At 33.0% G+C, this 16,506-nt stretch overlaps 1 protein-coding gene across 2 annotated transcripts; it reads left to right on the top strand.

Moving 5' to 3' along the window:
- Positions 1 to 4,758: 4,758 nt before the first annotated feature.
- Positions 4,759 to 11,385, top strand: LOC102589440 (disease resistance protein TAO1-like). Of its 2 annotated transcripts, none has more exons than XM_015305196.1 (5): positions 4,759 to 5,461; positions 7,567 to 8,671; positions 9,032 to 9,310; positions 9,423 to 10,283; positions 10,367 to 11,385. In XM_015305196.1, exons 1-5 carry the CDS (start codon positions 4,950 to 4,952, stop codon positions 11,183 to 11,185), a joined length of 3,576 nt encoding a protein of 1,191 aa, XP_015160682.1. In that variant the 5' UTR covers positions 4,759 to 4,949; the 3' UTR covers positions 11,186 to 11,385. The 2 variants fall into 2 exon arrangements, with proteins under 2 accessions (XP_015160682.1, XP_015160683.1); XM_015305197.1 differs by lacking the exon at positions 4,759 to 5,461 and having other exon boundaries at positions 7,591 to 7,797; positions 7,868 to 8,671.
- The last annotated feature ends 5,121 nt before the right edge of the window (positions 11,386 to 16,506 follow it).

The following is a 16,506-nucleotide window of genomic DNA, read 5'->3' as shown; positions in this document are numbered from 1 at the left end:
ACATCTGATTGAAGATAAATCATTCCATGAAGTGTAAAAGGAGAAGTTAAAGTAGAATTATTTCTAAATTAGGAAGCATGGCATTCTTCCTGTGACAGAAAATAAAGGAAAATATGATACATGAATTGAAACAGCTGACTTTAAACACTCAGAATATCCAACAAGTGATTTTAGGAGGGGGAGGTTAGCTAAATATGTGCCACTCTAGCCTGCGTGGCGAGTGCTGTATGGCTATCAAGACATAATTTGTGGAATTCTTATAGAAATTAAGGTACGTAGGGAAGTATATGGAAGGCCTCTGCCTCTATATAATGCCATGTCGTCGATTCCTTTGTTCACCACTCACCATAGATTAACTCTTTCTTCAATTTCATCTAATACTAAAATTGTGTCTATGGCTACTAATAGTATTATAATTCCCTCATCCTCCATGCCTCCACCTTCATCTTCATCCCATAAATATCATGTTTTTTTGAGTTTTAGAGGGGAAGACACACGTAAAACTTTTACGGACCACCTCTATTCAAATTTGGTGCAAGCTGGAGTTAATACATTTAGAGACGATGAGGAGCTCAGAAAAGGCACATAAATCAGATCTGAACTGATTCAAGCTATAGAAGATTCCATTGTTATTTTCTCAAAAAATTATGCATCGTCTAGCTGGTGTCTCGATGAGCTTTTGAAGATACTCGAGTGCAGAGAGCAGCATGGTCAGCTAGTTATTCCTATATTCTACGACGTTAATCCTTCTGAGGTACGTAGACAAGCCGGTACATTTGGTAAAGCACTTGCTAAACACAAAAAACGTTTTGGGAAGGAGAAGGTAGCAAGGTGGAAAGCCGCTGTCAAAGTGTCAATTTTCAGCTGCCTCTCAAAGTGAGAGAGTCTTTCCATTATATAGAGAAAATAAAGATTACACATCCCTAAAGATCCGCCATTCCTATCCCTAAAGATCAGCTATTCTATCTATACAAATCTGCCATTGAATCCCTCTAAATCTGCCTTGCTATTCCTCCAAATCAGCTATTCTATCACAATATTTATTCATATGATTCTACAACAAATGTATATGAACATGCTAATTTATATCACTAGCTATATAATTACATTAATATATACAATCATTTAGTTGTCTATCATGCTAACATCCCCCCTCAAATTGATGCTGGTGGATCAAGAAGCATCAATTTGCCTACTAGAAACTGATGGCGTTGCCGTGCCATGGATTTTGTAAACGCATCAGCTATTTGAAGATCACTGGACACATGTGGAAGAGTAATGACTCCTTTATCTACAGCTTCTTGTATATAATGACAATCCACTTCGATGTGTTTGGTCCTCTCATGAAAAACTGGATTAGTAGCAATCTGAATAACACTTGTATTGTCAGCGTGGAGAGGACTAGGATGAGATTGGGGAAATCCAATCTCAGCAAGTAATCCACGAAGCCATACAACCTCGGAGCAAGCAGAAGACATGGATCGATATTCAGCCTCTGTTGAAGATTTTGACACACGATCTTGCTTTTTACTCTTCCAAGATATCAATGACTCTCCAAGAAACATGCACCAACCATTATTTGTTTACTGAAATGACATTGATAAGCCTAACTTGTAACATATGGAATAAATGAGTCTTTCTCAAAGTTTGATGGTATATTTGAGTCCTTTTTTCTTTAAAAATAATATAATTAATGACATGGCCGAATTATAATTGATCATGTGTCGAAAATAGTTTAGCAAATTCGAAATTGTTTTCTATTAACAAATAATGATGTGAATGGAGACTTTTCTCAAATGAAAATAACATGGATGAACCAAACTTCTAACAGATAACATAAATGATTTTTTCCCCTCAAAATCTAATGATATATTTGAGCCTTTTCCATATTTACAATTAACTACCTACCCTCTAATTTATTTTAATATAATATTATCAATGAATAACTTACATGTACAATAATTTTTTAGGAGAAAAAAAAATCTTTAGTTGAGATAAATTTTTATGATTAATTAAGATCCAGCGGGTTTAGATCCACCAGTAGGAACCTGTATAAATTATTTTATTAGTAGTTTAACTTAACAAGTCTATCATATGGATTATGATGTCTAACAAAAAATCACTTGTAAAAATCTAAAAGAAGTAATTAATTTGTTGAATAATATTTAATAATTTTCATAGACGGCTAATTAAATTCATTCATAATCATGATTGATAATCTTAATTCTTAGCATTATATAAGGTAGCACGTTACGTTGGAGGTCAATCAAAAGTAGAGGAAAATTTAGAATTTTAAATTTATGAGTTTTCGATTTTAGAAAATAAAGGCGACTTTTTAGATTCTAGATAAATTATTTACACATTTTTAACATGATTAATATATAATTGTGTCTTTTAATTTAGGCTCATTTCACATTTATGCCCTTCAATTTTAGGTTTGCACAGGTAGACACTTAAATTTGTATAAAGTTGAACAAGTAGACACACGAGTAATCCTATGTGACATAATACATATAGGACATGTAGGATGTCAAGTATGATGTATGCGTCTATTTGTTTAACTTTATACAAATTCAAGTGTTTCCTTATGTACATACAAAGTTGGAAGACATAAATATAAAATAAGCCCAAGTTAAAGGAGCATATTTATGTATTATGCCTTTTCAATATATTTAGTCACACAAACAAATGATTTTGATCAAAACTATTGGATTGTGTTAAATCATTACTTATAACTCTAGCTCTGATTCTTATTATATGATATATATATAGGGGGTGGGGGTATCAATTTAGGTAGACATTTGACCATAAGATTGAAGCTCAAAATTTGAAGTTTTTATTCGAAATCAATGCATGTGTTTATGAAATGTGAACATAACTTCAAATTCAGTTTCATATGGTGATTTGAAATTTCAAATTTTTGAAAGAGCAGGAATTTAAATTCCTAGTTATGATTTCATTTACTATTTAAAACGGAAAAACTTGACGTATATATTTATATTTACAAACAACGACTCATCATTTTAGTGAAGGGATTGTTCGTACGTATTTCGTAGGAGAATTATATCGATAGCCAGTTAATAGTTACAACAATTATTAAATTAATTATTTTACAATCGAGTAAATCTTTATAATTTTTTGTGAATTAAAAAATATGTTAGAACATTTAGTCACAATCATTATCTATTCACAAAAGAATATGTGGACATGCAATTTATTAATGCATCACCTTAAAATGCATCTTTTTCTTATTTATGAACTCTAATTTATTCATTTGGTAAGATTATACATAAAAATTTAAATTACTTATTCAAATTAAATTTCACTCAAATTCAATCAAACCTATAAGTATGTGCTTGTGTTCCACTATGGAGTATTAACTAACACAAGTAAGTTTCCCATTTAATTTCCTCATTCCAAGACTCATTCTTTTACTAAGAAAAAAATTCTTACAACAAAACAATATAAAAAAATATAATTAACCAACTAAGTTCCAAAATAACGATCTTAATTTGTAGGGAATCTAAGACAAATTCAAAGTCTTTTTTTACACATATTTAATGGCTCCTTGTACTAGGTAATTTCTTTCTTCTTCATAATTAAAATTATTAGATTCAAATTGTGGAAAAAAGAAAATTTCTTGTATCACATTATAGTGGTCGGTCTACCTCACACAACAAGCAAATCTCTAAAGACTTAGTTGCGACTTACAAGTTAGTTCACGTAAATTCAATAGTAACTTTTATCGTTACTTATATATATGTATAGGAAATCTAAATAATAGAAAATATCTATAAATATTTAACTATATGAACCATTTATTATTATAATATTAATTTGAGATAATTGTAGAAATATATAAACTTCAAATACGTTTGTCCGTCATTGATTCTAGTGATTTTTTATTACTATTTTTTTTTAAAAAAAAATATGCACGTACGCTGCAATTTCTGAAGCTTGGACTAATTATGATCATGGTCAGCCGTGGCGACCTAAGATTTATTTAAATTCCTCTTTCGTAATTCTAAATTCCACACTTTCTTCCATTTTACAAAATTCCAAAATTGGTTAGTTAATTATCTGTTGAAAGAATCTAAACTTATTAATATTCAACGTAGGAACAAAGCTAAAAAGTTTATCGTCAAAAAATTACACTATATATAAAGTTCTATATTATTATTTTCTTGCTATGTAAGTATATTAGATGTCAAACTGGTGATATTCGTCGGAGTTGATCTTTCAGACAATCATCTATCAACGAATAATTTTTATCTCAAAAAATCACTTATACATTTGTTTTATAACATAAAAATACTCCACTAAAAATAATTATCTCACAAAGTACGTAAATCAACTTTGTTGTGTAATATAAAAATCACCTATAATTGCGCGTCGAAATTTTCAAATGTTGAGGCGTTTTTTAAGTTAAAGCCAGCCACCTTAGTGGACAAAACCATGAGGTCAAAAAGCCTTGAGGTGACCTAGAAGGACCGTTTCATAGCGGACATTATTAAATATCAAAATTAGTTGAAAGCTAGAGACTTTTTTGGTCTGAAATATTGACAAGTTGTGCACCCGCTAGTCGCAAATTATAAAGGAGATGATGACGATCCTTTTGTGGAATTTATCCAAGAAGAGTCACTTTCTCTGAAGAAATAAAGGAAAATATGATACATGAATTGAAACAGCTGACTTTAAACACTCAGAATATCCAACAAGTGATTTTAGGAGGGGGAGGTTAGCTAAATATGTGCCACTCTAGCCTGTGTGGCGAGTGCTGTATGGATATCAAGACATAATTTGTGGAATTCTTATAGAAATTAAGGTCCGTAGGGAAGTATATGGAAGGCCTCTGCCTCTATATAATGCCATGTCGTGGATTCCTTTGGTCACCACTCACCATAGATTAACTCTTTCTTCAATTTCATCTAATACTAAAATTTGTGTCTATGGCTACTAATAGTATTATAATTCCCTCATCCTCCATGCCTCCACCTCCATCTTCATCCCATAAATATCATGTTTTTTTGAGTTTTAGAGGGGAAGACACACGTAAAACTTTTACGGACCACCTCTATTCAAATTTGGTGCAAGCTGGAGTTAATACATTTAGAGACGATGAGGAGCTCAGAAAAGGCACAGAAATCAGATCTGAACTGATTCAAGCTATAGAAGATTCCATGATCTCCATTGTTATTTTCTCAAAAAATTATGCATCGTCTAGCTGGTGTCTCGATGAGCTTTTGAAGATACTCGAGTGCAGAGAGCAGCATGGTCAGCTAGTTATTCCTATATTCTACGACGTTAATCCTTCTGAGGTACGTAGACAAGCCGGTACATTTGATAAAGCACTTTCTAAACACAAAAAACGTTTTGGGAAGGAGAAGGTAGCAAGGTGGAAAGCCGCTGTCAAAGAAGCTGCAAATTTATCGGGACGGGATTTGCAGAACGTCGAGGACGGGTACTCTAACTTCCTCAAACTTGACTTTTTAACTTTTCTATACTGGTAGCTCACAAGAAACTTTAAAAACTATCTAGTCACCTAAAAGTGAACTACAGACAGCCGATAGTAAGTAGAACTAGTCTCCGTCCCATGGTACCTGTTGTTGGTGGGAGGTGGCAGATATCTCATGTAATTAGTCGAGGTGAATGAAAGCTAGCCTAGACACCACTGTCATAAAAAAAAAAGTCTCTATTTCACACCCCTACAACTACTATAAATTTTATATCTAAAGATAGTAGACTTTTAACACAATACAACATTAAGAAAAAAGAACATATAGATCATTATCAGTTATCACTATACTCATACGAAATATTCTCAAGTGAAAAGAAAAGGAAAACATTACCAATTCACTTCTGTGATGGATAATCAGACAAGATCATCTTTCTTTAGTCACTAATCTTCAATGGTCAATCACCATAAAAAAGAAACAGAAGACTAAACCTGTATGAATAGAAAAACAATACAACAAACATATAGTGTGAATGTAACTCAAGAGTTATCATGCTGACACAATTCGGATATCAAATTTATAGTTGATTATAGTGTTCCTGAGAAACTTTCTCTTCTGAACCAAAATAGCGGTCCTCTTATCTTCTTTTTATAAAGCAAATCGACTTCGACACTTGAATAATCCACATCACTTTTGCTTCTATTGGAACACAAGATACCCTTTTCTGTGGAATAAAAATATCATCCAATGGATTTCATAGTTCTTTTATATTATTATCCAATGTGAAATTGTAATGGTCTAGGAGGCATATCTAATTTTATTCCCAATCCTAATTTACCTCTTTCCAAGTAATCCCTCTCTACTATAATACCTCATTATGTATTAATAAAAGTTAACGTATGGGTCGTTTGGTAGCGGGATAAGAAACAAGTTATACATATATTAATTTTCGTAAATACAACGTTTGGTTGATAGATAGGAAATAACCTATTCATGTATAAAATTAATACGCCGTTTGTTGACAATTTAGAAACCCGCATAACTAATACATGTATAAGTTATGAGGAAATCTATATACTCCCTCCGTTTCACAAAGAATGACCTCCTTTCCTTTTTAGTCAGTTTCAAAAAAATGACCTCTTTCCTTTTTTGGTAACATTTTACTTTCTGCTTTCCACGTGGCATGTTTAAGACCACAAGATTAAGGACAATTTTGTACATTTAACATAACTTTAATTTAAGACCACAAGATTCAAAAGTCTTCTTTAATTTCTTAAACTTCGTGCTAAGTCAAACCAGACCAATCTTTTTGAAACGGAGGGAGTAATATTTATGCAGGACAAAAAGATGGAATAATTAATATATGTATGACTAATAAATGAATAATTAATAATTGCATAACTAATACCTGCATAAAATAATACTCCCTTCGTTTCACAAAAAATGACATCCTTTCTTTTTTAGTCAGTTTAAAAAAGAATGACCTCTTTCCTTTTTTGGTAACATTTTACTTTTTGTTTTCCACGTGGCATGTTTAAGACCATAAGATTAAGGGTAATTTTGTACATTTGACATAACTTTAATTTAGGACCACAAGATTCAAAAGTCTTCTTTATTTACTTAAACTCCGTGCCAAGTCAAACCAGATCATTCTTTGTGAAACGGAAGGAGTACATATATTCACTCATAATTAATCCCTTCATTTCTATACCTGCATAACTCTAACCAAATACCAAAAAACCCCTTTAGTGATTAGAACGTCAAATTAAGTCCACAATGAATTATACTTCACCAAATTTATCTAGCTTAGTTGAATTAAAGTTGTAGTTAATATTGATTGATATTTTAAATATTACAATTTATCCCGCACGTATTTTGCTTCTTTGAAGGAAAATATAGTTTACGAAGGGTATAAAAGTTGTTCAACATTTCAGGAATATTTCTGTCGTTCAACAATTAGCATTTTGACATGCTTGCTTTGTTATAATATAGAAAATTGACCTAGAAAGTAAGATAGACAAATACAATCTAGTTTATATAAGATAAATAAATACCTTTTTCTCATCTTGGTTAGACTTTAGACTAATTTGTCTTGAGTTTGATTTTCCAGGCATGAAGCAAAATTCAACAAGAAACTTGTGGAAGAGGTCTTAAAGTTAGTAAACCCCACATGCATGCACCTTCCAGGACTCGTAATTGGGCCTAATTCTCATGCTGAAGGAGTGATTTCTCTATGCAAGTTCTACTCATCAACTGGTGTCTGCATGTTTGGGATCTATGGGATGGCTGGCATAGGCAAAACAACTGTTGCCAAAGCCGTCTACAATCAAATCCACAGGAGGTATGAAGGTTTCTCCTTTGTGGCTCATGTAAGAGAGCGCTCGGAGAATAACATGCTTCACAACTTACAGGAACAACTTCTATCTGAGGTTCTAAAAAAAGAGAACTTTGAAATCCGATATAATGTTGATATGGGAAAAGGCATAATCAAAGACAGACTTGGTCAGAAGAAGGTCCTCATTGTTCTGGATGATGTCGATGACATGAGCCAGATAAAAGCATTGGCGGAAGAGAGAAGCTGGTTTGGTTCGGGGAGCATAATAATTATAACAACAAGAAGTGAGAATTTGCTAGATGATGTTGGAGTAGACTATAAGTACAAGGTAACAAGGTTGGATGATATCTCTTCCAGGCGACTCTTTTGCTTTCATGCTTTCAAGGATACTACTGTACCCAAAAATTTGGATCATGAGTTGGTGAAAGACATAGCACGTCTAGGTGGAGGGGTTCCTTTAGCACTCGAAGTTTTGGGCTCTCTTTTGCATAAAAAGGACGATCAAACATGGAGAAGTACCCTCGAGAGCTTGAAAAATCTTGCTCATCACAGTAGTATTCACAAAGCACTCAAAGTAAGCTATGACTCACTTGATGAGAACTCTAAGGAGATTTTCTGTGACATCGCGTGCTTTTTCATTGAAGCCCAAGAACTTTATGCTAGTCTTGTATTGACCGGTTGTGGTCGCTCTTTCAGCTTGGGGAAAGGAATTTTGACCGGAAGATGTTTAATCAAAATCAAACAGAATCGTTTGTGGATGCACGATTTAGTTCGAGATATGGCTAGAGAAATTGTTCGTCAAGAGTCACTTAAAGAGCCTCATATGCGCTCTAGATTGTGGTTTCATGAAGATGTTAATTATGTGCTACGAAAGAACAAGGTAAAAAAAAACATCTTTCCTTCCATTGTCTCTTACATTTGTTAGTTGATCTGGAGTATAGAATATGTGTGTGCATATATTGAAATTCTCTCCATTTCAATTTATATGATGATATTTGACTGTGCACAAGGAATTTTTAGAAAAAAATGACTTGAGACTTGTGGTCTTAAACATTTAATAACATTTATGTGACTATGAAATCATTCCAGTAAGGGTAAAATGAGAAGTTTAAAGCTAAATCGTTTCCAAACACAGAGAATGTCATTACATGATGTTTTAAGCTCTTTGAAAAGCAAAATAAGCAATTATAACTGAATAAATAGAAGAATAACAATGTATCCTGCACTGTTATGATGGCAGGGTAGCAATCTGATAGAAGGCATCAGCGCCATCCATCCCAAAGTGAAAGATTTAACTGTTGACACAAAGTCCTTTGCAAGAATGGATAGGTTGAAAATATTTCAAGGCAAAGGAATGAATTTTACTGGAAGCTTCAAAAATTTGTTTGAGGACCTAAGATGGCTAAGTTGGCAAAATTTCCCTTTGAAATGTTTACCTACTGATATTCATCTAACCAAACTTGTGGCTCTGGACATGCAATATAGCAACATCATGGAAGTTTGGCAATCCACCATCAAGGTTTATTGCTAAAAAAACCTTATTCTAAGTTTTTCAAGGTTTAGATATAATACAATTTTAGATTAAGCGAACTATAGATACTAATGAATATATTATTATTTCTATGAATCAGCCCCTGGAAAACCTGGCATATCTAAATCTCAGTCATTGTCAACGACTAAAGCGGACTCCTGATTTTTCAAGGGCGATAAGTCTTGAGACAATATTGTTTACAGGTTGCTCCGAGTTGGGTGAGATTGATTCATCAATAAAATATTTGGTGAAACTTGTTTACTTAAATCTGGAAGACTGTGTAAGCCTCAAGAATCTACCAAGCAGCATTTGCAAGCTAGAATCACTTCAACATCTAAATATGTCAGGTTGCTCGGGTCTACAACAACTGCCTGCTGATTTGGGACACTTGAAAAACCTAAGAAGCTTATCATTACAAGGATGCAACAGAAGTTTAAAGGCTCAATCTTGGCTGACTTCTATTTTATCTTATGTACCATGGGCAGGAAGTAGTTCATCGTGTCCAGAGAGGTTGTTGCCACATTCCCTTTCCCGTTTAAGTCACTTGACGGTGCTCAATCTCAACGATTGTAGGCTTTCAGAAGCAGATGTTCCCACCAATCTTGGGTGTTTAACCTCATTGAAATACCTGGATTTAGGAGGAAATGATTTTTACACTCTCCCATCATCCCTCTTTTGCGACCTATCTCAGCTACAGTATCTTGTCCTGGATAATTGCAAGAATCTTCAAATGCTCTCACTACTTCCTTCTAATCTGCTAAAGCTCCATGCTAATGATTGTTCATCCATTGAAAGTCTAGACATGTCCAATTACAGTATACTGCCAGAGCTCTATGTATCTAATTGCGACAGATTGTCCGAGATTAAGGGCATGGAAACTATCGAAAATGTTGAATATGTTCGCATAGAGAGCAGTAGCAAGCTAGCAAGACGTTTCTTTGATGAAAGTTTCTTCCAGCTGGTTAGTTAGTTCCTCTGTTCATCTCATCTTTGTACTACTACAATTAAGTGCAACTCACACCATTTATGTTTTATTTTATGCAGACGGGAGAATGTGATAAAGATCTTCCTTATCCAAGCAGCTACTATATTGCAGGTAGCGAGGTTCCAGAATGGTTCAGCAACCGAAACATAGGATCTAATATAACCTTAACAATGCCACCAAACATAGAACATAACTTCCAGGGAATGATCCTTTGGTCTATCTACGAGTCCATACACTATGAAGATTTTCATTATGGTCCTGTCCTAGAGGTCGGTGATCAGACCAATAAAGTTACATGGGTCCTTGGCTTCCCCGAGATTACTGTAACCGCTGACAAACGTTCTTGGGTGACCTTCATACCACGAGATTACTTTTGTCCTGCTTTAGAAGGTGGAGAACAAATTACATTTTCGTTCAGTATCAGAGAGCAAGGATTCATAGGGTTAAAAGTGACAAAGTGTGGCGTCCATCCAGTCTATGCAACAGCAGGAATAACATTGCCAAAACTCCAGTTTCGAGATCCTCGGAGTAATTTTGAGGAAAGGAGGTTGATACCCTTGTGGAGACCATCATCCATTGCTGGAGTAGGGCATGTTATGTCATATAATCTTAATAATGGCACTGATGATCAGCACATTCAGAAAGTCATATTCTGGGGCCTTCGTCTTTCAGAAGCTGGTGATGGGACATCTTCATTTCACAACATCATCGGCACACCTTTCCATGTAAATCACCCGAACTTTCGCCAGATTTTGCAGGAAGCATATGACCATAGTCGAAGGAATACAGCTGATTGGCGAGATCTATTTTGCGATGTGGTAGTCGACCAACAAAACAGGTTAGGCTTGGCTAAAGGAAGTTGGAACTGTTGGGTCTGATGACAATTCTGGCAAGAAAATACACACCTTGAAAATGAATAGTCTTGAACTTTTGATGCAACTTGCCCCGTGGGAAAACCTTCAAGGTCAAAGTTCAAAATCTCTTAAACTTGAAGTTCTTCCTAATAGGTAAGTGAGGTCAAAAGTCCAAGTCCACCCACCTCCAGTGTGGTTCTTGTAAATTACCTTGGTTAAAGTGAGACAAAGGGCCCAATGTATTAGGACTGACCTAATGGTAAATATTATATACAACTGACGGTCTATTGAAAACAATCTCTCTACCTTTTCAAGGTAGGGGTAAGGTATGTATACACACTATCCTTCTCAAACCCTACTTATGGGATTACAGTGGGTCTGTTATTGTTGTTGCATATAAATAAATACATGTAACCTTCAATTAATTAAAATGTGATTTTGGTTTCTTTATGTAGAAAATATGTTATATTTAGATTAATTTCAGAATTATATATTTCCCTTAATATGGAGTAATAGTATAAAACTAATAGAACACAAGGGTAGTTAAAACATATCGTATAAAAACTTTACCAGCAAATCAGAATCATTAGTGGCGAAGAGCAAAAGGCAACAATGAAGATGTCCTTGAAAGTGGTGTCACACCCTATTTCGAACTGGCCGAAACAGTTCACAACATAATATAACTGACACTCTGATTTTGGAAAAATTGTTGTTTTGTTTTTTGAGTCGCCACCTAAATTTTAAGGAAAATATTAGGAAAACCATTTTTTTAAAATATGTAAATGTAAACTCTGTTTTGATTTGCGAAACCAGTGAGATTCTGGGTAAGGGTTTTGGTTACTCGAGGGGAATGTGTTAAGCACCCCCCATAGCCTATCCGAAGATAGTCCTTAAACTCAATTTAGAAAAATATGATTAGGAAAACTTGTTTATTTATTTGCTTTTAATAATTAAATGATAAGTTAGTTGGTTAGTTTAAGAAAAGAGTAAAATACAAGGTACGACGGTATGACATATAGATGTCTTATAAAATAGATTTAATAGTAGTACTTTTATCATATTGTAAAATAAATAAATAAATATACTTAAAAGGTATGCTAATTCTCCCTTCTTATATATTGGAGAGTACATAGTAAGGTTATCCTAAAAAATATAGATGTTGAATTTATGAAAATATGTCATCTTTTTTTAAGACATGAAATAAAAATAAGATAGTAGTTGGGTGTGAGTACGTAGTAATATGCGATGTGTAATTTGAATGAAAATATATAGAATGGAGTTTTCTAAAAAATAAAATAAATGATACTAGATGTTAAAATATTATATAAAGGTTTGTGATCTTAAATATGTTTATTATAAAGTGTAGTATATGCATGTAAGTTGTGTAAAACATGTGAATACTTATTATTTATTTACATGTATAGACAAATTGGCGATAGATTATATGTAATAAAGTAACATGTATATTTAAGTGTATGCATTTATAAATTATAAAATAAAATAAATAACATTAGTAAAAGAGATAGTAGATAATAATAGGTTATGTAGAGAAAATATAGAATATATACCTTTTATGTGTATGACATATATATGTTATGTACCTTGTATTTGAACTTGTTGGCATATCTAAAATTTTGAAATAGCATGTTAAAAGATTAAAATGTTTGATCCAAAAAGTAAGAATAGTCAATACATTTTTTTTGTAAAGGGGTGATGTAAAGAGTATAAAAATAGGCCTAACTATTAGGACTCATTCTATAGTCGTATTTGTTTCGTTAAATATATAAGCCTACTTCCCTACTTATTTTTTTTTTAAAAATAATATATAATTCTACAAGTTAATTATTTTTAGCCTTTATGTACCTCTAAATTTATTTGGGAGTCCCAATTCATGAATTTTATATTTTTCTACTTAGATATCTAAATGAAAATTATTTCACCCTTTTAAAATTTCAATAGAGAGTTTTAGACAATAAATTTTCCTATTCCTTAAGTGCCTAAGTCGATATATACTTCTTTTCCCCAATTTTGAAACACCTAAACGAATATTATTTTAACCTTTTGAAACTTCATTTGGAAAACTTTTAAACTAGAAACCTTTCTTTTCAACTTAAAAGGCCTAAAAGATTGTTATAAGTAAGAATGCTAACTCATTTTTAAGAAAATATCTTTTATATCATTTATTCTACTCAACTAAATTCATAAACAAATAATATTAGTTCACGTAAAAATAAGCTTCAAAATAAAAGACAAACAATATATCAAAAACTTGTAAGTAAAGGTTAGCCAATATATCCAAACAATATAATTAAGACTCGAAAAGAGGAAGGCTAAGAAATATTGAACTCCTAATTTGCGAAGCTCCAAGTGTTGCGATGATCCTAATTTGTTGTTGGCCTAATATCTTAGGCCAATAACGAATTCCAAAATAGAAACTTCAGCTTTCCAATTGTACATGTAACATAAGAAGAGGTAAAGGGATTGGGAACTGTTCAAATAACTATAATAAATTCAAAACAGAGCAGCCCTTTACACAATTTTACATAGCGTATATTATATTGGAAAATGTAACAAGGTCAAGATTTGAGGCCTAGATAACCATACATTTGAGGAAAGAGAAAGAAAAATATTATGCCAACGATGATTATAACAATCAACTAAATTTTGATGATTCAAAGTCACTAATCCAACACATTAGTTGAGTACTACATGTTTTAAAGCTTCACTAAACATCATTCATCAAGATAAAAAATGCTTTGTAAAAATATATTGTCTGTCAAAAATGGAACATCGAGCTAATGATTTATTCAGATTTTTTACGTAAACATACGACCAGCAACACATTTTCTTAAAAAAGAGAATCACAGGCCACTACTGTCATATTTTGCTCCCCATATTTAAATGAGATGCAACTGTAATTAATTTTATATAACATAATGACCATTTGATTAAAATTAGTTGGAAACAAAATGACGGCTGAAAGATGAAAAGATTATGATTGTTTTGGCTGTATAGCTTTGGATTTTAACAGATGAAAAACAGCAATTAACAACAAGGAGATACAACACCAATTTCAGTTATATAGATAAAAAAATGGTGACTTGACATCAAGCTTTACTGTCCAAAATTAGTTTACTTGCACCAAAGACCTCTAAGAGGGGATATATATACTAAAAAAAAACATTTCAACAAAACACATATCAGATACATTAATCAGCAGTCCTTTTTATTGCCATTGACTTCTATTACTTGTTTTTATGAGCCTATTTAGAGTAGCTAATTGAATCCAAATGGCAGAATCAAGATAACGACATAAGAATAATATTTTTTAGAAAACCAAAAACAAAATATAAGGCGAGGGTGGTTACCGACTTCAGTTTACTAACCCATGATCTGTGGGAAGCAAAATCAAAGACAAAAAATACTAAAACCATGAGATATACTCACTCACAACAGAACTCACAAACAGCAAACAAGGATCTTATTTCGGAGACGAAAAGGGACAAAGAGCATCATAAGGAGGAATCGTTTTACCTTGTGTTGAGCAGCAAACTAGAGCTTCTACGTCTAAGAGATTCCAAAATCAAACTTACTCTCGAAACTCGAGTTGAAAATAATAATAAAAAAAGATGAAAGAAGATCGAAAAATTCTAAAACCTAATGCTTGAAGCGTGCTTTTGTCCCTCTTTTTTATCGTTCTTCGATGATTTTCCGGATCATTTTCTAGATGATTTCCAGATGATCCTCGATTGAGAACCCAAGAGGTCTTTTATAGGCAATTTTGGAGAGGCTTCCACTCTCATACCCATAAGATTAAGGGTGAGACGAATCAAAATCTAATGGTTCTTCGTGTCCTTCACTTTTCAGGCAGAGTAATGGTGGTGGAGGAGCTTTTGAGGTTTGCCATGGTTCAGAAAAGATGATGGAAGAGATGTAAAATTGACATGAAGAGGGTATGATTGATGGACGGCGGAGGGGGATGGTTTTGGAGACCGCCGGATATTGTTGTTTTCCGGCGATCCATGGCCATTTCTTTGGCAGCGGACGACGGGCGATTGATGAGAGAGGACGAATGGGCATGGGGAAGGAGGAGAAAGAGTGAGGCGTCGTCCCTTTTTTCTAGAAAAAAGAAGAAGACGTTGGGGCGTCGTAGGTGTGGGGAAGAAGCGTGTTTCTGGGAAAAAGAAAAGTCTGCAATGGCTGATGGGTTGTACTATTTTTGGGAAGGGTGAAAAGCTTTGGTATTTAATTTGGGCCGTCCGATTGTTTGATCGGACGGTTAGGATAAATCATGAATTAAAAGGAAGAGTTTTATATATATATATATTAATGATAAAAGCTTAATTAACTAGGACCATTAGATTTAATCGTAGGGTCAAGATTTAAGCTAAAGAAGCACAATCCATATGCTTGCCTACGTGGCATACACGGATTGGCTGGTTTAAGAAGACTTGGACTGCCAAATTTGCTCAAATTAAATTCATTTAAATTATAACATCTTTTTTATTAAATAGTCATAATTTATTAAATTAAAAAATAATTATTTTGCAAGATCATCTCATTTGATAAAATTAGTCACTATCAAAATTAAATTAATGTAAATTAGTAACTCAATAATTAATTAAGCTTCCTAATTTAAAAAATGTACGAAAAGAAGAATGTCTATTGCGACAAAATTATATTTGAATAAAAAATAGATTCAACTCTTAAGAACGACATTTATTTAAAAAAATGAGAAAGTAAGTAGTAATATATATATAATATATTTAATCTTTATAAGAAATAACATTTATGAAATAAATTTATCAAGTAACATAAATAATTTTAAAAAAAAATTCGTATTCTTATAAAAATTTCATAAAACATATATTATTATTATTATTATTATTATTATTATTATATGTGGAGAGCCAAAATTAGGTGTCAACAACTTGCCCCTTTCTTTGTCCATGGAAGAGAGTAAAGAAGACGTGGTCAAAGAAATATTGACACAATTCAATTTTAGGTGACCCACCAAAATACACTTTGAGCAATAACTTGGCAAGGATGTTTATGGAGTTATGGCCGAATCTGGCTTCTGAGCTGCCTACATATCTCAGGTTTCATGAGAAATCAGGCCACTTTTAGTTCGAGAACATAGCAAATTTTATTAAAAATTTACCCCAGTATCAAATTATGATAATACTGAAATCTTTCGGTGGTGAGGTATGAAGAGATTAGCACGAATAGAGGAATGAGATACGATTCTAAAGAAACTTGAATGAGAAATGTTCCGTAGCAATTTCTACTGAAGACTTAAGGTAGATAGACGAATTTTCAAAAGGATGCCCCAGCGTCGAGTTACA

This window comes from Solanum tuberosum, unplaced genomic scaffold (assembly GCF_000226075.1).
Source record: "Solanum tuberosum cultivar DM 1-3 516 R44 unplaced genomic scaffold, SolTub_3.0 scf00714, whole genome shotgun sequence".
NCBI lineage: Eukaryota > Viridiplantae > Streptophyta > Magnoliopsida > Solanales > Solanaceae > Solanum > Solanum tuberosum.
Note: the sequence above shows the minus strand (reverse complement) of the source record. Positions and strands in the feature narration are given on the sequence as shown.